At 42.9% G+C, this 21,926-nt stretch overlaps 1 protein-coding gene across 1 annotated transcript in view; it reads left to right on the forward strand.

The window, feature by feature from the left end:
• Positions 1-12,402, forward strand: part of dzank1 (double zinc ribbon and ankyrin repeat domains 1) — an 84,158-nt gene extending 71,756 nt beyond the window's left edge. Inside the window, exon 17 of the mRNA XM_039805490.1 lies at positions 12,159-12,402. Coding sequence (XP_039661424.1) covers positions 12,159-12,321 — 163 coding nt within the window. The 3' untranslated portion in view covers positions 12,322-12,402. The remainder of the gene's footprint in view (positions 1-12,158) is intronic.
• The last annotated feature ends 9,524 nt before the right edge of the window (positions 12,403-21,926 follow it).

Raw genomic sequence — 21,926 nt, forward strand, 5'->3', positions numbered from 1 at the left:
TATCTTTATTGTTTTAGGTGGTTAAATCGCCGTATGCATGAATGAATGATATTTTTGCAATTTTGCACAGAATAATCCACGATGATCAAATTACACAAAATTGAAATCAGGAGCCCATGTCTTATTAAGGGGAGCCTAGCTCCCTCTAGCTCCCCCATAGTTCGCACCCTGAATCAATGTACTGTTAAAAGTTACCACAACAACAATGGCTTCTCTTTAACGTGATATGGACAGTTTTCTTGGATGGAATCCATGCAGCATGTGCTGACATTTCCCCAGCGGAGCTGACAGCCAATCAGCGAGAGAGGAGTGTGTTTGAGTGCTGGCCCGCACAGAGGTAACATTAAGTAAAACGGGTTTCATGCTTCTTGCGTTATTATTTTAGTAACCTAGTAACCGTCCCATTTAGTAAGAAATCCTGAAAACGTGTTTGTGTTTTGCCCACATTAAATAAGAAGATAATTTATCTGTGAGTGACATAGTTTTTAGTTTTCTCTGATCCTGTCACTACCGTGGACACGGTCTAAGATTTGGCACCTTGCTGGCCACTTAACCCAATTTGCATAATATCAATCGTGCCAAATCTCGGTACCTGAGAGCTGATACGTAAGTGTGATCTCCTTATTCCTCTCTGCATATTTCACAGATAGAGGGGCTCAACTCTGACACACAGACACACACACACACACACACACACACACACACACACACACACACACACACACACACACACACACACACACAGAGCTGCGGAGCAGATGGAGCAAACTACGTTGCCTCTGCAGCTTGTTCAAGTCAAGTTCGAGTCACGTTAATGCCAATAAAGCCGTCCCAAGTGTGGTTCCACGTTTCAAAACGCCACGCAGACAGCGTCCACTGCAAAATAATATAACAACACATTCTCACTCCCATGGCGTCAAATATAGACGCTTGGTCAGGTGTCTTTGGCGTTTGTTATTGACGCTAAAAGTCTCTCTGTGCCCTGGTGACTGACTGACAGGCTGCAGGTCGTAGCGCAAAGCAACTTTATTTCTATAGCACATTTCAGCAACAAGGCAATTCAAAACACTTTACATAAAACATTAAAGAGAAGTTAAAAACTTTCATGAATGAAATAAAGAAAATAAGAACAGGCTACAATGGAATAAGATACAAATACAAGAATACCAGCTGGTAGGGAGGGGTTTTATTTTGGGTGGTGGGTAAAATGCTCAAAAGCTGACAACCTGCAATTCCATGTTTTTATTAGCTTGTACTATTATAATCCTGTAGGACTACAGAGTAAGTGCTCATGACTTCTAACCAGATTGTGCACTATGAAGGGCAGAGGGACGGTATCTATCTAATCCAGGTTATTTAGCAACACAGAATAATCTACTGAGCAAAATGTTAATTAGTCTGATTTGACAAAGCTGATCCCAACACTACACCCCCCTCTGTCATCACAGAGTTCAGAGAATCTCTTTCTCACAGATCCACTTCTTAGGGCCATATCTTCCTTTTTGTCTTTGTCTCCATTTTCCTTGTTGATCGCAGCATGTTACAGCGGTAAAGTTACCATAATCATGAGGCAGTCCTGATGCCCAGAACCTGTCAGAGAAATAAATTTAATTTTAAAGTTTAATAAAACGTCCTTTTATTAAACAGGGCTGAAACTCTGATTGGTATTCATTTAAAGTAAACTTTTGAATTTCACACAACATATTTATAACTGTTATTAAAACACTTATTTCAATAACTCATTTAAGATTCAGCTTTGTAAATCGATGTAATCTGTAATGGCTGCCAGTGACAGAATGAACCCTTGTCCAGTACTCCTGTTTTCAGTCATTGAAGGTTTTTACTGACAGGAATCATCCCCTAAAAAACAAGCTATCACAGGTTTTATGATATCTAACCAAGATGACGCCCTTTCTTTGGTTTCTGCAGCTAGAGTCTGTTCTTAAAAGCCCAGCAGCCGGTCATATAGACTTTACATTTTGATTCAGTCACGAACATTAAACTACAGTAGCTATTCAGGCCTGTGAGAGCTTAACACATTTTAAATCTTTATGACATTTATAATGTTTAGAGTGAGACTTTTTGTTGCAGCTCCTCTGTCGGTGGTTTCAAAGCTGACTCTGGTCCCCGTCTCTCCAGCCTCATCTTCAGACGTCATCCATGGGACTGATGCTCAGGTTTATTTAATAGGTCTACTAGTCAGCATTTCACTAAAAACTATTGATAGACTCATACAAAAGTAACCCTCTCAATCATCACTTATAACTCACTAGAAGTCTCTCTCTCCCTCTCTCTCTGTCTCTCCCTCCTTCTCTCTCTCCCTCTCTCTCCCTCTTTCTCAGTCTATCCCTCTCTCTCTCTTTCTGTCTCCTTTCTCTCTCTCCCTCTCTCTTCCTCCCTCCTTTCTCTCTCTCCCTCTCTCTCTCTTCCTCCTTATTTCTCTCTCTCCCTCCCTCCCTCCATCCCTCTCTCTCTCTCTCTCTCCCTCCCCGTCTCTCTCTTCATCTCTCCATCCCTCCATCCCTCCATCTCTCCCTCCATCTCTCTGGGGGGTGGGCATCCTCTTTTCAAAAAGTTTTTCACCAGTCTCTATTGAAGTAGAGCATGTGGTGGAGGGCAGACTGATGGTGGTGAAGGCTGTTGATGTTGATTTTTATGAATGTGTATGCTCCTACTACAGGAACTGATAGAATGTGTTTTTTACAGGTTGTAAACAATGCTTTAAGTGCAGTTAATATTGAAGATGTTTTTATTTTTAGGAGGGGATTTTAATTGTCATCCCATGGGCCCACCACCTGTGGAAGGAACCGCTGGGGTCGGGTGCGCTGCCACATGGGTGGCAGTGAAGGTCAGGGTCCTTGACGGGCCAGACCCGGGCAGCAGACGCTGGCTCTGGGGACGTGGAATGTCACCTCTCTGTGGGGGAAGGAGCCGGAACTGGTGCGGGAGGTGGAGCGCTACCGGTTAGATCTGGTGGGGCTTACCTCTACGCACAGTCTCAGTTCTGGAACCATACTCCTGGATAGGGGTTGGACTCTTTTCTTCTCCGGAGTTGCCCAGGGTGTGAGGCGCCGGGCGGGTGTGGGGATACTCACAAGCCCCGGCTGGGGCGCTCACGTTGGAGTTTACCCGGTGGACGAGAGGGTCGCCTCCCTATGCCTGTAGGTTGTGGGTGGGATAACTCTGACTGTTGTTTGTGCATATGCACCAAACAGGGGTTGAGATATTCGGCCTTCTTGGAGAGCTTTTGGTGGAGTCCTGCATGGGCTCCAGTGGGGAATCCATAGTTCTGTCGGGGGGGACTTCAACACACACGTGGGCAATGATGGAGACACATGGAGAGGCGTGATTGGGAGGAACGGCCTCCCTGATCTAAACCAGAGTGGTTGTTTGTTGTTGGACTTCTGTGCTAGTCATGGATTGTCTATAATGAACATAGGGATGCTCATAAGTGTACTTGGTACCAGAGCACCCTAGGCCAAAGGTCAATGATCGATTTTATAATCGTTTCATCTGATCTGAGGCCGTATGTTTTGGACACTCGGGTGAAGAGAGGGACGGAGCTGTCAAACAATCACCATCTGGTGGTGAGTTGGGTCAGGGGGTGGGGGAAGACTCTGGACAGACCTGGTAAGCCCAAACGGGTAGTGCGGGTAAATTGGGAACGTCTGGAGGAGGCCCCTGTCCAACAGACTTTCAACTCACACCTCCGGCGGAGCTTTTCGTGCATCCCTGTGGAGGCTGGGGGCATAAACTGAGGAGGTAATAGGGCGGTGGAAGGAGCACTTTGAGGAACTCCTAAATCCAACTAATACGCCCTCTATGGTAGAGGCAGAGCTGGAGGATGATGGGGGATTGTTGTCAATTTCCCAGGCGGAAGTCACTGAGGAAGTCAAACAACTCCACAGTGGCAAAGCCCCAGAGATTGATGAGATCTGTCCAGAAATGCTTAAAGCTCTGGGTGTGGAGGGGCTGTCTTGGTTGACACGTCTCTTCAACATTGCGTGGAAGTCTGGGACAGTGCCAAAGGAGTGGTAGACCGGGGTGGTGGTTCCCCTTTTCAAAAAGGGGGACCAGAGGGTGTGTGCCAATTACAGGGGTATCACACTTCTCAGCCTCCCTGGTAAAGTCTACTCCAAGGTGCTGGAAAGGAGAGTTCGGTCGATAGTCGAACCTCAGGTTGAAGAGGAACAATGCGGATTCCGTCTTGGTCGTGGAACAACGGACCAGCTCTTTACTCTTGCAAGGATCCTGGAGGGAGCCTGGGAGTATGCCCAACCAGTCTACATGTGTTTTGTGGATCTGGAGAAGGCGTATGACCGGGTCCCCCAGGAGATACTGTGGGAGGTGATGCGGGAGTATGGGGTGAGGGGGTCTCTTCTCAGGGCCATCCAATCTCTGTACGACCAAAGTGAGAGCTGTGTCCGGGTTCTCGGCAGTAAGTCGGGGTGTGGAGGGGTTGCAGTTCGGTGGGCTGGGGATCTCATCGCTGCTCTTTGCAGATGATGTGGTCCTGATGGCATCATCGGCCTGTAACCTTCAGCCCTCACTGGATCGGTTCGCAGCCGAGTGTGAAGCGGCTGGGATGAGGATCAGCACCTCTAAATCTGAGGCCATGGTTCTCAGCAGGAAACCGATGGAATGCCTTCTCCAGGTAGGGAATGAGTCCTTACCCCAAGTGAAGGAGTTCAAGTACCTTGGGGTTTTGTTCGCGAGTGAGGGGACAATGGAGCGGGAGATTGGTTGGAGAATCGGCGCAGCAGGTGCGGTATTACATTCAATTTATCGCACCGTTGTGACAAAAAGAGAGCTGAGCCAGAAGGCAAAGCTCTCGATCTACCGGTCAGTTTTCATTCCCTCACCTATGGTCATGAAGGCTGGGTCATGACCGAAAGAACAAGATCCAGGGTACAAGCGGCTGAAATGGGTTTCCTCAGGAGGGTGGCTGGCGTTTCCCTTAAAGATAGGGTGAGAAGCTCAGTCATCCGTGAGGAGCTCGGAGTAGAGCCGCTGCTCCTTCGCATCGAAAGGAGCCAGTTGAGGTGGTTCGGGCATCTGGTAAGGATGCCCCCTCGGCGCCTCCCTAGGGAGGTGCTCCAGGCCCGTCCAGCTGGGAGGAGGCCTCGGGGAAGACCCAGGACTAGGTGGAGGGATTATATCTCCAACCTGGCCTGGGAACGCCTTGGCATCCCTCAGTCAGAGCTGGTTAATGTGGCTCGGGAAAGGGAAGTTTGGGGTCCCCTGCTGGAGCTGCTCCCCCCGCGACCCGACACCGGATAAGCGGAAGAAGATTGATGGATGGATGGATGATAGTATTATATTAATACAATGGTGTCATGTCAGTCAACCAGTGTATTTAACTATCTAATGTCCCTCTCCAAAATCTCTTCAGAAGAGTAGTCACAGCACTCACCGGCTCTGGTGTTTGTAAAGCATTAAAATTCAGCAAATAATGGTTCACATAAGAACATTTCCTTTTTAATTTTAATTTTCTATGTAGATGCCCTCTCCTACAAAATCGCCCCAGTAGTTCCAAATAGGGCTATTCATGTCTTCTTGTAAAAATTACAGTCTCATGTAAATTTTTTCCAATATCGTGCAGGCCTATCCACAACACAATTTAAACTTGAAAATAATACATAGTTTATGAATTATTAAATAAAAAATGAAGTCAACTTAAATGCTGATGTTTCACTTTTAAATCAGTAAATAAAACCACTAATTTATATTTCTTGTCATCACAAACTGTAGATTGATGCTTAAATAAACTCAATGTTTGAACAAATTAACTTAACGGGTGGTTTTAAATGGTTATTTTCCAATAACAAACAGAATTGCTGAACTCTCGCTGTAATAGACATAACAGCAGTGCCTCCTGGTGGTCTACTCATGACCTTACATGTATGCTGATAGTTGGTGGCTGGAAGCAAAATTACGAATCCCACTATGGCCACGCCAAGACCCGCCCTACGAAGCAGCTTGATTGGTTAGGGTTAGGCATTTCACCTCGAGTGGTTAAGGTTAGGGTTAGGGGATTGGTCAGGGGATAGGACCTGTACGTGTAAGCATGGACGCCTGGCCAATAGTAGTGTGTGAATGCTATTGAAGGGCGGGTCTTGGCGTGGCCATAGTGGGATTCGTAATGTCGCTGGCTGGAATCGTTCCTCTGGTCCATACTGACTGGGAAGTGATCCAGGGATCTGATATGTAATTATTTAGACTTTAAACTGTTTTAAACTGTATATCAGGGGTCTTCAACAGGGGGTCCGGGACCCCTAGGGTGTCCTCAGAGTAAATGCAGGGGGGCCTCCAAATTATTGTTAAGTTTTTAATTTTTTTTCAAAAATTTAAAAGTCCTAACATGAATCCAACATATTATTAGTGTTGAACGAGAGTATGTGAAAATCCAAAAAACAATTAAAAACTATTTCTGCTTTTTGAAATATTTTTGCCTTTTGAAATGTATTTGTATTAATCCAAAAGACAGCTAAAACTATTCTTCTGCGTTTGAAATGTATCAGCTCAAGAACAGTGGAGACTGTGCTTCTGCTTTTGACATGAGTTAACCCAAAAACAGCTAAAATATATTTTTGCTCTTGAAACTATAATACTGCCTTTGATTTTGGTGTGTGAGTACTGATGTGCCTTTAGAAATATGATCATGCTAAGTTTTTGTGTTACTGATATTACTATAAACATGCTTAGAGACATTTTAGTGTGAGTTACTGTGTAAAGCTGCCTATTTGACCCTGCAGTCGTGAAGAGGAAGTGTCTGCAAGAGGCTTCAGATGCATAAGTTGCTTTGTGTAACTGTCTGTCTGAACCTGCACAGCTGGAAAGAGGAAGTGCTGTTGGGGCCTTGTATACATGCACTTGGGGGTTAGGCTCTGGATGCACAGGGGTAAAAGAGGTTACTGCATTCACCTAGTGATGAACCGATCCGTTAGATTCTATGTTAGATAGCAACATGCATATGTATAAAGGAAATATTGTCATATGAGATGGTTTTACGTATATCCAACCTGATGCTTGATTTACGACTGTATTACCATGTAAGGTGAAACAAATGTGATAAAACACACCTCGCTGTGATGGGGGGCTGAACCCCAAGAAATGTACCTATAAAAACGGGTGTTTTGTCAAAAAGCGGCTCGCCCGCTCGCTCGCTTGATCCCTTGGGTTCGTTTTCTGTTTTTTGACCAAGACTCTGTCTTAGAGTATTTTATTTTGTTTGCTTGTTAACTTTTTTTTTTTTTTTTTTAATAATAAAACCGCCTGTGTTCTTCTTAAGCAAGGTGACCCAAAAAGCCTTGTGAGTCTTTTTTTGCTCTTTTAGAAGACTTTCTTTCTTTTTTTCCCCCTTTTTCTTCTTTTTTGTCACTTGCCTGCGTGAGCGGGGACCCCCCGAAAAAGGAAGTGGTGGCCTCCTCTTTAGCCGTGCGGTTTGCAGCAACCCCGGGGACCGACCTGACAAGCAGACCTTTGATCCTCCAGCTGAGCGGAAACCTCTGTGACCAAGGCAGAAGTGGCTGTTCGAGTGTGAGTAATCAATTGTAATTGTTTGGTTATAAAGATCTTCTGTGTGCTGTGTATTTCACATACGGGGGACATCTAGGTTGTCGATCAAAAGCCTCTTGTCTCTTCATCGGGTTTCCACTGTAGCGAGAACCCGCCAGTGCGGGGGTGTGTGTGTCTCTCTAAAAATAATCTAAGAAATAGGGAAGTATTTCAATTAATTCCTTTGAACCTATTAATAGTTATAATACAATATTTATAATATTTGAACCTATAATGTATACTACGGTATTAAAACGTTAGGGAAGTATCTGAAAAAACTCTCCTCTAATATAGGCTTAACCATCGCCCCGCTGACAGTATCTTGTAACGGCCCGTAGGGCAGAAGAGGTTATCGAGGGGGAGGGGGTTGGCTTTAAAAGAAAAAGCGATACTATGCCTCGATAACTGTCACATCGTTCCACATTAGCAAATATGAATCCCAACTGATAATAGGCATACTGGCCTATAGGCAAGGTAGTAACTAAGGTAGCCATCCACAGATACAGATAATTCTAAGGATTAACTTTGCTACATGTATTTTTAACATTAAAACATGATTTATAAAATCATGAAAACAATTATTAGGCTATTTTAATAGCCTATGCAAACAAAGGTATGAAGGCTTTAGGCCGCCCTACATGTTATTGTAGGCCCAGTTTAATATGCAACTTCATTTTCTACGTAGCAGGGATCCCTGTTCCATCTCTCTTTCAGTTAGGGGGTCCTTGGCTTAAAAAGTGTTGAAGACCCCTGCTGTATATGGTTCATGGTTCATTTATTGTCAGTGCTTAACATGCAGCTGTAGTCTCTTTATGCTACACAAGAAAAACATCATAATCAGTAGTACATTTCTGTAGTTCATAAGGAGGAACGTACACAGGACATCCCACCGGAGAATTCAATCCAGCTACAACTCCGTCTCAAGATGGCGGCGGGCGGAGACGCGTCCCACAGCCCGGATGTTGTAACTACGCAGGTCAATGGTTTTTCTGACTCGTTGCTATGGTGACGCTTCGGTACACGGCCGCAGGACTCGGAGCGAAGCAGCATCACGTTGGTTCATCTCATCTCTGATCTCAAGTAAGAAGATAATTATTAGTTATTTTATTAGTTATTTAATAACGGACACGCGCGGTATGACGTGTTTAAAACTGTTTGTGTTTCTGTGTGTGTTCAGCGCGAGGAAACAGACCAGGAAGTAGGATTAGTGGAGCTGTAGCAGAACAATGAGTAGGCTACACAGCGGTGGAAAGATTACTAAAATACCACACTGTAAATACTCTGTTACAGTAAAAGTCCTGCAGTGAGAATGTTACTGCAGTAAATGTGTGTAAATGTGATCAGGAACATGTAGTTAAAGTATTAACCTGGTGTCCTCGGGTCACATTTGACCCATTTTCAAAAAGTTTCTATATCAGAAATTTGGGTTTCTTTCAACCACATTGTCAAAAAAAAGGTTCCATATAACGGTCTCCACAAATAAAATAAATGATCAGTTCACTACTTTTATTGAATTTGGTTGTTTATTTAATTTTATCGTATTTGAAGAAAAGAAAAATGACAAAAGAACGTTGAAATAAAGTGACAAAAATGTTGGAAAAGATCACGGGAAAAAATCGACAAAAAATGTTGGGTAAAGTGACAAGTGTTGACAAGTTTTCATTTAAAATTTTGACCCTGTGATCATAGTCACATGTCCAGCTGCAGGGCTTTACTTCCTGTGTGTCAGCTGACGTGTGGCGTTCTCCTTCAGATGGTTTCTGCCGTGATCCAGGAAGATCGCTACGAGGTCAGCGTGACCGTCAGCTTTGTGTCGTCTGCACGGGAAGAACCACAGGTCTGTAACCTAAAGCAGTGGTTCCCAACCTGGGGTCCGGGCACCCCTTAGGGGGACGGCAAAGATCACAGGGGGGGGCGCAAGTCTTTATCTGGTTTAAGGTAAAAAAATAAATATTTGCACATGTTAAACAAATTATGATAATACACTAGAATATATGATGTATACAAAAGTCTGTATAAACACTATATATTTTTGTTCTCGCTTAAAATTGTAGACAGGCTACTTAGTAGGCCAAACCTCCGGGACCTCTTAACCTGGGACCCTAAATCTCCAGGACCTCTTAACCTGGGACCCTAAATCTCCAGGACCTCTTAACCTGTGGCCCTTGCTGTCATCAGGTCAGCTGTTAGCTGTCAGCTGCTATCAGCTGTTAGCTGCTAGCTGCTAGCTGTTATCATCCTGGTCTTTCCTGCCGCCATGGCATCACTATTTTATGAATGAAACATGCGGAGAAACGTCAAAGTGCTGATAACTGCTCTGTATCAACGAAGAAAGTAAGGCTCTATCTGGAGAGTTACCTCAACTTGGCGTTTCCGGGGCTCAGCTTTTCTTAGACATAAGTAGGGGGGCGCCAAGGAAGAACAGTTGGGAACCACTGACCTAAAGGGTGGACATGTTGCAGAAACACTGGAGTAAAGTCAGGTGTGTTCTCAGGTGGGTCCAGCAACAGACGGTGCTGATCCTGCAGGTCGGACCGAGACTCTGAGCAGCGTCACGGAGAGATCTGCCGACAGCAGCGCTCTCAGTAAGAACCAGCAGACACTTTCAACCACACTACTGCCCTCTAGTCTACACTACTGCCCTCTAGTCTACACTACTGCCCTCTGCCCTCTAGTCCTCACTACTGCCCTCTAGTCTACACTACTGCCCTCTGCCCTCTAGTCCTCACTACTGCCCTCTAGTCTACACTACTGCCCTCTGCCCTCTAGTCCTCACTACTGCCCTCTAGTCCCTCACTACTGCCCTCTAGTCTACACTACTGCCCTCTAGTCTACACTACTGCCCCTAGTCCCACTACTGCCCTCTAGTCTCACACTACTGCCCTCTAGTCCACACTACTGCCCCTTGTAGCTACACTACTGCCCTCTGCCCTCTAGTCCTCACTACTGCCCTCTAGTCTACACTACTGCCCCTCTAGTCCTCACTACTGCCCTCTAGTCCTCACTACTGCCCCTCTAGTCTACACTAGGCCCCTCTAGTCAACACTACTGCCCTCTAGTCTACACTACTGCCCTCTGCCCTCTAGTCCACACTACTGCCCTCTAGTCTACACTACTGCCCTCTACGCCCTCTAGTCCACACTACTGCCCTCTAGTCTACACTACTGCCCTCTAGTCCACACTACTGCCCTCTAGTCCTCACTACTGCCCCTCTAGTCCACACTACTGCCCCCTCTAGTCCACACTACTGCCCTCTGCCCTCTAGTCTACACTACTGCCCTCTGCCCTCTAGTCTACACCTTCACTGCCCTCTGCCCTCTAGTCCACACTACTGCCCTCTAGTCTACACTACTGCCCTCTAGTCCACACTACTGCCCTCTAGTCTACACTACTGCCCTCTAGTCCACACTACTGCCCTCTAGTCTACACTACTGCCCTCCAGTCTACACTACTGCCCTGTAGTCCACACTACTGCCCTCTAGTCTACACTACTGCCCTCTGCCCTCTAGTCCACACTACTGCCCTCTAGTCTACACTACTGCCCTCTGCCCTCTAGTCCACACTACTGCCCTCTAGTCTACACTACTGCCCTCTAGTCCACACTACTGCCCTCTAGTCCTCACTACTGCCCTCTAGTCCACACTACTGCCCTCTGCCCTCTAGTCCACACTACTGCCCTCTGCCCTCTAGTCTACACTACTGCCCTCTGCCCTCTAGTCCACACTACTGCCCTCTAGTCTACACTACTGCCCTCTAGTCCACACTACTGCCCTCTAGTCTACACTACTGCCCTCTAGTCCACACTACTGCCCTCTAGTCTACACTACTGCCCTCCAGTCTACAATACTGCCCTCTAGTCCACACTACTGCCCTCCAGTCTACACTACTGCCCTCTAGTCCACACTACTGCCCTCTAGTCCACACTACTGCCCTCTAGTCTACACTACTGATTGAGGGCCATCAGCCCGGCAGAATCATCCAGATGCTGTAAACATCTGCTTATACCAGGCCACGCCTCCGTTAACCAGTCACATGACTATAGACGCATAACCAACACAAAGAGACACAAATGCCCAATAAACAGAAACACATGATGAGTTAAAAGACACTAAATGACTCAGAGCAGAGTTGTAGTTCTGATGTCTCGTCTCAGAGAGTTAAAAACAAACTGAAATCCTGTTTTGAGCTGTTCAAAAGGTTCAAGTTTCTTCGCTTTTTTGTGCTTAAGTGTTTTGACGTTTAAATTATTTTTTTCTGAAATTTTTGCGGCTTTTTGTTGAGATCTATAAACGATCTGATAGAAAACAGGAACAGTGAAATATAAAGTCTACATTTGGTGATTAAAGAACACAACAGGATGTCCCAGTGGCGTATTCTGGACAGCTCTAATACATGACTGAATGTAGATAAAGAAGAGATGTGTCTGGTGTCTGGACAGGTCTAATACATGATTAATGTAGATAAAGAAGAGATGTGTCTGGTGTCTGGACAGGTCTAATACATGATTAATGTAGATAAAGAAGAGATGTGTCTGGTGTCTGGACAGGTCTAATACATGATTAATGTAGATAAAGAAGAGATGTGTCTGGTGTGGGTTCCAGCTGTCAGGCCGGTGTGCGGTGGAGGAACGGCGGCGGGCAGACAGCGTACGACGTGGCGGTGAACTCCGGCTGCAACGACATGGTGTCTCTGCTGGCTGCTCGGACCGGACTGGACCTACTGGGAAAACTGGGAAAACTCAAACTGAACCTGGACGTTTTTTGAGATCTGCCTTTGCTGGATCTGAAACGTCCAGATGTTGTTATAAACACTTTTGAGATTATTAAATAAAAAGTTGTCGTTAAACTAGTCTATATCTATTTTCATTTGCTCAGTTGCCGATGGAAAATCCGCCGGATTACACTCTTATCGGCCGGATGTCCGTTACCTTCCAGAGATAAAACCCTCCCAGAGCCACTGCAGTACCTCTGAAACACCTTCAACCCTTGATGGGTTTAGGGTGGGGTTGGGTACCAAACTCTGTACTTTTCAGGGTACCAACCGGATTAGGCCGGTATTACCGGGGATAAATTCACATAATATCAATCGTGCCAAATCTCGGTACCTGAGAGCTCATACGTAAGCGCAATCTCCTTATTCCTCTCTGCATATTTCACAGATAGTGGGGCTCAGCTCTGACACACACACACACACACACACACACACACACACACACACAGAGCTGTGGAGCAGATGGAGTAAACTATGTTCCCTCTGCAGCTTGTTCAAGTCGCAGTGAGTCACGTTAATGCCAATGAAGCCAAGTGTGGTTAAACTTTTCAAAACGCCACGCAGACAGCGTTCGCTGCAGTATAATATAACAACACATTCTCCCTCCCATGGCGTCACATACAGACGCTTGGTCAGGTGTCTTTGGTGTTTGTTATTGACGCTAAAAGTCTCTTTGTGCCCTGGTGACTGACTGACAGGTTGCAGGTCGTAGGGCAAAGCAACTTTATTTCTATAGCACATTCCAGCTACAATGCAATTCAAGAGCAGTTAAAAACTTTCATGAAAGAAATAAAAAAATCAGAACAGGCTACAATGGAATAAGATACAAATACAAGAATACCAGCTGCAGCGTAAGACATGAATCATTTTTTGATTTGATAGGTTGTAGGGATGAGTTAAGGGTACTATGCAGTAGCCGCAGCCCAGCTGGTGTGCACAAATGTGACGTCATGGAATCGGCGTAACTATTTATACCCGCACTGGTGGTCGCGACACTAGTTGCAGTCTTGTCCTGAACAGAGGTGGCGCTAATGAGGAAAGGCTAACGACTTTGCTCTTTCTACGGACTAGAAGAAGAAGAGAAAGATAAACAACGGCAGAACTGGCAGCAGCATTGACGTTAACGCTACGATCTGATTGGATGAGCTACTTGGTGGGATCAAGCCTTTCATTCACCATAAAATAACTCATCTTAACCCAGTAAGTTTACCAGAGAGGCTTGCAGTCACTCTGAGAGTCCTGGCATCCAGTTGCCCAGGAGCTATTTCATGTTTCCTGTTTCCGCTTTGTTGCGTGCCGCTGAGAAAAAAAAAGAGTGGTGCGTGACCTCTGCTCGTGCACTATAAATCCGGGCGCACCAGCCAGATCTAGGTCATTTTGATGTGAAGATGGTGCGCGCCAGCTTGGCTGTGGCTACTGTAAAACATGCATTAGGGAGGGGAGATGGAGGAGTTTTATTTTAGGTGTTTGTAAAATGTTCTCAAAGCTGACAACCTGCAATGCCATGTTTTTATTTGCTTTTACTATTATAATCCTGTAAGACTACAGAGTGAAGCAAGCAGTATACTCGCCATTCCCGACCTGTCGCGCAACAGTGTGAAGTCATGGGAGCGCCATAACTATTTATACTCCTGCGTGGTGGTCGTGACACTAGATGCAGTCTTCTCCTGAACAAAGGTGGCGCTAATGATGAAAGGCTACCGACTTTGCTATTTCTATAGACTAGAAGAAGAAAAAGGTAAACAACGGCAGAACTGGCAGCAGCATTGACGTCAATGTCAATGTCAACAGTGGCTAAGATAATATTGGACTCAATGAATGAGGAAGAACAGCTGCTTTTGAGCCTTCTCGCAAAAAAATGGAAAAGAAGGTGGAATGTTTGTCCTTTGAATAACGCCAGACATGAATATGGTGAGTTCAATATCCTTGTGAAACAAATGAGGATGATAGAAGAAGAGAAGCGCTTTAAATACTTCAGAATGTCTGTACAACAATTCAATGAGGTACTTGGTCAGATCAAGCCTTTCATTCATCATAAAAAGACTCATTTTAACACATGTAAGTTTACAAGAGAGACTTGCAGTCACTCAGAGTCCTGGCATCCGGTTACCCTCGAACTGTCGCGTACCACTGAAAAAAAATTCTGGCACGGCAGCGAGATCTACGTCATTTTGACGTCACATTGTCGCGCCACAGGTCGGGAACGGCAGCTGTAAAGAGGCCTTAAGGGCTCATGACTTCTAACCAGATTATGCACTATGAAGGGCAGAGGGACGATATCTATGTAATCCAGGTTATTTAGCAACACAGAATAAACTACTGAGCAAAATGTTAATTAGTCTGATTTGACAAAGCTGATCCCAACACTACACCCCCTCTGTCATCACAGAGTTCAGAGAATCTATTTCTCACAGATGAACTTCTTAAGGTCACCAAATCTTCTTGTTTGTGTCCATTTTCCTTGTTGATCGCAACATGTTGCAGCGTTAAAGTTACCATCATTGTGAAGCAGTCCTGATGCCCAGAACCTGTCAGAGAAATAAAACGTCCTTTTATTAAACAGCTGAAACTCCTGATTGGTATTCATTTAAAGTAAACTGTTGAATTTCACATAACCTATTATATTATCTGTTGTTAATACAATTATTTCAATAACTTATGTAAGATTCAGCTTTGTAGATCGATGTAATCTGTAACGGCTGCCAGTGACAGAATGAACTCTTGTCCTTTACTCCCACATCTCTGTTTTCAGTCGTTGAAGGTTTTTACTGACAGGAATCATCCCCAAAAAACAAGCTATCACAGGTTTTATGATATCTAACCAAGATGGCGCCCTTTCTTTGTTTTCTGTTTTTAAAAGCCCAGCAGCCGGTCCTATAGACTTTACATTTTGATTCAGTCACACGCATTAAAGGTATTGTGGAGGATTTTCCCGAATTTTAGAAAAGAACCGCCCTCTGTACTTTTTGAAAAAATGCACATGCGCAACACTCTGCCTGCTCCCGAGAGGGAACGCCTATTAAACGTGTGCACGAGAGTGCTCTGTTTACAAGTTGCTGTCGGCATGGCCCAAGCTACTTCCCAAAGAAGATTTGCACTTTTCACAAATGGAGATGTTTACCGTGTGCGGTGCGCGTGTGACTTGTGCTAGGCCAGCATCGCTAATCATAGCTTACATCAACTTTTACTAGCAGTGATTTTAAATGGATTTCTGCAAATAGCCAAACTTTACATGTGGAGTAGAAAATTCACGACTGAGGAATCAGTGGAAACACCTGCGTAACGCTTAGCGCGACGCCAGCGTGTGAAATATTCTCCCAAAAGCTTCAATGCTTCAATGAATGGCTGAAACCGTAGCTCAAGCTCACCACACATATACACCTGAAAGCTAGGGACGTGCACGTACCACGGCCTTACGTAAACATAGCACCAGAATGATTGACAACCAGGAGGACCAATAGTCTTGATGATCCACCTGGAAAAAGAAAATCCTCCACTATACCTTTAATGTCAAGTAGGCTTTAAGTTGGATTAGACTAATAACTCAAAAACTAATGTTTGATTCAAGAATAAATGCACGGTATTGTGTATCTGTGGTGTGAATAGCATTGTGACCCCAGAAGCTCCAGTTCACAGAGACACTGGTATCAAGTGAAATATTTTTAATTAGCTCTTCTCATGTTGTAATTGTTCTATATACATAAATATTATGTTATTATTATTATTATTATTTATTTATGTTGCCAAATCATAATAGTTATCTGAACCAGAACCATTGAGTGCAGCCACAGTCTATAAAAAGTTAACTGGCAGCACTAGTGTTCAGTTGTCTTAGATACATCACAGCTATATCTTTCTACATGGTTTACTACCCCCCCCCCCCCACTGTTCTCCAGTTATCATGGCTCTGTTTAACTACCTTTATCTGACATCCATCTTTGCTGCCACCGGGGATCGATCCGTTGACCTTCTGCTGCTGTAACTAAGATAACTCTGGACAACAGCATCCTCATGTGGCCAAACAACGCAGCTGCATTATTAACCAGAGCACATGGAGAAGTGCAGCAGTTCAATGACAACATCAGAGGTTTCTACTTTAGGAAGACAGCTGCAAACATTCAACTCTTAGATTCATCTCAACTACTTTAATCCGTTTGAATCAAAAACAGGTAAACTTGTGTGATGTCAGCTTGTTAAATGTGAATATTTTCTAGTTTCTTCTCTCCTCTGGGACAGTAACCCGAATATCTGTGAGTTGTGGTCAAAACAAGACATTTGAGGACGTCATCTTGGGCTTTTAGGAAACTGATCAACATTTTTCACCATTTTAAAATAATGGTTAGTTGCAGCCCGAGTGAGTTTCAGGAGTAAACAACAGTTTTAAGTAGCCAACAGATGAAGACCTCTGTCCCAAATAATACACAAGCTGCCAGAAGTTCTTGATGTTATCGGATCAGTAAAACTGAAGGACTCGCTTGTAAAAAAGAAAAAACGGTGCAGGGTTTCCTCCACCTCTCAGCTCTTCTCACTCCCCTTCAGTTAACTCCAAACAACACGAGTCCAGAAACATGTTGGCATTTAGTAATTACATATTTACTTTAGGTAGCTATCATTCATATCACAGCGTCAACCTCCCATACTGTTTGGAGCAGACAAACTGCTGGAAAATATGCAGTATGTACATTTGATCTGTATATTTAGGAGGAAGAGGAAGACACAGCTCAACAGTTTCAAACTAAACCAAAATGTATTTATTTAATATTCTATATTCTGATACACAGAGAGAGTGTGGTTCATATAAATCCACTCAAAGACAGTTTAGAAGTTTGTCCCGTGGGTTGGACCCTGACTAGCTGCAGGTCCTGAGTGGATTGTAGCCATAATGTTGCCCACTGCTGGAATCAGCTTCTAAGACATGCACCAACTGGAACTATTTTAAAACTAACATAAGGCCGTTCTCTTTTCCTGAGCTTTTAAGTAATTATTTTAGGTTTTACACTTTGTTATAAGTAACTTTATGAAATGTAACAAAGACACAAAGACAACTCATTAAATTTAAGATTATTAGGTTATTCACACACACATGCTGCTAAATACATTTTACAGTTCCACACATCTATTTCTAGGATGTGAACTTATCTGTGTAGAACCAATCTGCTGTCCTGTCTGCTTCTTGTTTTCTTAATATAATATTCCAACTTAACGGAGTGATTGTTCTGAGTGTTAAAGTTGTGTTCTTGTTGTTGTGAGATTAAAAGTGACTCAGCATGGTTTGGTTTACCTCTGGAGGAAACTGCTGACCTTTTAAAAGTCTAACCAGCCACATAGGAGTTTGAGGTTATCTGGCTGTTTGTATGGGCAGGGTTACACTGATTGATTGACATCTTCCTTCTGCTAGGGCGGGACTAATGACAGCTTCATCATTCTTATTGGAAGAAAAGATGAGTGTATATGTAATTTCCATCTAAGCTCTGCACACCTTCAGCCTGAGCAGAGTTGAATCAGCCAGAAGAAGTGAAATCACCTGTGTGCTGTTCACTGCTCTCAGGGCTGGAGAGTAACTAAGTACATTTACTCCAGTACTGTACTTAAGTCCAAATGTTGAGGTACTTGTACTTTATAACTTCATGTTTGAGAAATATTGTACTTTTTACAATACTCCAAAAGTGACGTAGTAATTACCGTAGTAAGAAGGGACTAGTTTTAGTAAGAATTTTCAGGAAATTGAAATAACAAGTAGATTGTTGCCAAGGTTTTTGTTTACATAGTAAGATACATAGCTTTGTTTGTGTATGTGTACATATACAACATGTGTTTTGGCATTTTTGGCACACTTCTACCTTGGACCGGGTAAGCGGAGCTGCTGCTCTGCCCGATGCGTTCCATATAGATGCTTAAGGATGCTTATTGCGTCGTATCTGACCAAGCGTATTTGACGAATTGGGAGTAAGAACGGGTTGAAGGTGGCCCTAGTGTGGTTAACGTTACACTTTCTCTGAAACAGACAAGCACAATAGCAATTTTTCTGTGCCCTGGTGAATGACTGACAGGCTGCAGGTTGTAGGGCAAAGCAACTTTATTTCTATAGCACATTTCAGCAACATAGCAATTCAAAACGCTTTACATAAAACATTAAAGAGCAGTTCAAAACTTTCATGAAAGATATTGTGGAACGATGTGACGAGGCATAGTATCACTTTTTCTTTTAAAGCCAACCCCTTTTTCTCCCCCTCGATAACCCCCACCTCTAAGCCCTCTTCAGCCGTACAGCCGTTACAGATACTGTCAGCGGGGCGGATGGTTAAGCCTATATTAAAGGAGTTATTTCAGATACTTCCCTATATTTAATACTGTAGGTATTGAAACATTATACGTTCAAATATTATAAATATTATATTATTAGAAATATTATAGGTACAAATAAGTTAGTTCAGATACTTCCCTATGGTTTAGATTATTTTTAGAGAGACACACACACACCCGCGTTAACGGGTCCTCGCTACGTTGGAAACCCGATGACGAGACAAGAGGCTTTTGATTGACAACCTAGATGTCCCCCGTATGTGGAATACACAGCACACAGAAGATCTTTATAACCAAATAATTACAATTGATTACTCACGTTTGGACAGCCACTTCTGCCCTGGTCACAGAGGCTTCCGCTCAGCTGGAGGATCAAAGGTCTGCTTGTCAGGTCGGTCCCCGGGGTTGCTGCAAACCACGCGGTTAAAGAGGAGTCTCCACTTCCCCTTTCGGGGTGTCCCCCGCTCACACGGGTGAAGTGGAGGAAAAGGAGAAAAAGGAAAAAAAAGAAAAAGGAAAAAAACGACTTACAAGGATTTTGGGTCACCTTGTTCAAGACGAACACAGGTGTTTTTATTTTATTTAAAGCAAAAAGTTAACAAGAAAAACAAAATAAATGAAAAAATGAACTAAATTCAATCACTCAAAAATGCTCTGAGACACAGGATGCCCCTACAGCAAGGGTAACGGTCAAGAGAGCAGAAAGTAAGCCTAAGAGTCAAAGGAAAAAACCAAAAAACTAAGAAACTAAAAACTGGGCTTTTTGGCAAAGCACCCATTTTTATATGTACATTTCTTGGGGTGCAGTGAGGTATGTTTTACCATCTTATTTTACCTTACATGGTAATACAATCTTAATGTAGACATCAGGTTGGACATACGTAAAAACATCTCATATGACGATATATCCTATAGGCATATGCATTCTACTATCTAACGTACAATCTAACGGCTCAGTTCATCACTAGGTCAATGCAGCCACCTTTCTCTCTCCTGCACTGTAAAATATTACAGACCCATTTAGTTATGTCCACTTATTTCTTATTTTTAACTGAACGAGCTTATACAAGTTGTCGATTTTGAACTCAACTTTATGAGTTTTTGAAAGTTAAACTTGCATTTATTCGTTGGGTTGACTATTTAAAAAACTGTATGTGTTGATTCAACTTAGGTATGTAAGTTAAGTTATCAACCAATTGCAGTCAGGACTGCAACCTGTGGCTGGCATCCCATGATGCAAGGCGGTAAATAGAGTTTTGTTAAAATTGGCTGAAAAGTTTGCAGTTTGTTCCGAAATACAAATGTAACTTTATGAATGTTACGTTTATAGTGTTTAGAATGTAGTGTTTTGTTTCCTGGTAATTGTCATTGTTGTGCTGGTTTAAATTTCTAACCATGAGTTAAGTGACTGTTACGTTTGGTAAGAAGAGCTGGAGTATAACGGTGTTAGATGTTGAGCAATAATTGGCTTTCTTCAGCCATTAATCTACGGTGTGTCACTTCACTAGCTGGCCATTTTATGTCAAGTGACACAAGATCAGCAGAGAGGCCGCTATTTTGCACAGGGCCCTGGGGTGGCCCCCACTCACGGTATCTCCGCCCAAAATGTGGTTATGTTGTTTTTACGAAAGTTTGAGGTTGAAATAAAGAAGAAAGGTATGTCTGTTATACTAGGCAAGGAAGGTTTCTTGCATTATTAAAGAAAATAAATGATTTGTTTGAACTTAAAGTATGAAGTTAAACCAAGTAATACAATGTTAAATCAACTAAAAGAACAACTTTAACAAAACTAGAACACTGTAGTTACATCAACCTCATTAACTTTAATTTCTAAGTTAAAACAAAGGCAGTCTTTAAGTTGAGTGAACTTCGATTTTCAAGGCAGCAAGGGAACTTGCATTTCCAAGTTAAACTAACATGAAATTTGTTACAGTGTGTGTGCATCTAGGGCACTTCCTCTTTCCAGCTGCAGGTTCAAGCAGACAGTTACACAATACAACTTATCCATCTGAGGCCTCTTGCAAATACATCCTCTCTACGGCTGCAGGGTCAAACGGGCAGTTACACACAGTAATTCACACTAAAATGTCTCTAAGCATGTTTATAATAATATCAGTAACTCAACGTTTAGCATGATTATATTTCTAAGCAATTATATAGTTTTTAAAAGCAAATCAACACAAACCAAAATCAAAAGCAGTATTACAGTTTCAAGAGCAGTAATATATTTTAACTGTTTTTGGGTTAACTCATGTCAACAGCAGAAGTACAGTTTCAACTGTTCTTGAGCTAATACATTTCAAAAAGCAGGAGTATAGTTTTAATTGTTTTTTTGGATTTTCAACCAAGCTTGTTCAACAAATACAAAAAAAATAAGAACAGGCTACAATGGAATAAGATACAAATACAAGAATACCAGCTGCAGCGTAAGAAATGAATAATGATTTGATAGGTTGTAGGGATGAGTTAGGGAGGGGAGATGGAGGTAGGGAGGGGTTTTATTTTGGGTGGTGTGTAAAATGTTCTAAAAGGTGACAATGAATGAGATTAAAAAAAAAATAAGAACAGGCTACAATGGCATAAGATACAAATACAAGAATACCAGCTGCAGCGTCAGAAATTAATAATTATTTGATTTGATTTCATAGGTTGTAGGGATGAGTTAGGGAGGGGTTTTATTTTGGGTGGTGTGTAAAATATTGTAGTTTTAGTTTTCAGGGCAAAGCCACTTTATTTCTATAGCACAACTCAGCAACAAGGCAATTCAGAACTCTTAAAACATAAAACATTAAAGAGCAGTTAAAAACTTTCATGAATTAGATTTAAAAAAAAATAAGAACAGTTGTGGTGGAAGTTTCTATGGAGCAAAGTGAGATAGATGTCTTCAATAATGAAAGATGAGGAAAATCAAACTGTCGTTTGAGTTATTACTTTCAAACAGAAACACAACTTTCACAAAACAGAGTGCAAAGATATACAAACAAATAAACAAAAAAACTAATATTATTGCTTGCGAGCGGACAGCTGGTTTCACCACACTGTTGCAGAGTGTGGAGAAAGAGCTCTCAAAATACATGCAGAATGTTAGCATCCTTTATACACAACAATAGACTACGCTTTAATTCCTGTACACTGTTAAAAAAAACTGTCAAATTTACGGTAAAATACCGGCAGCTGTGGTTGCCAGGAATATACCGTGAAAAAAATGTGGAGTCTGTAAAAGACAATACGGTATACTGGTTTTGTAACCCTAAATTTTACAGTAGAAAACTTATTTTTTTACCAAAATCATGGTA

This window comes from Perca fluviatilis, chromosome 1 (assembly GCF_010015445.1).
Source record: "Perca fluviatilis chromosome 1, GENO_Pfluv_1.0, whole genome shotgun sequence".
Lineage (NCBI taxonomy): Eukaryota > Metazoa > Chordata > Actinopteri > Perciformes > Percidae > Perca > Perca fluviatilis.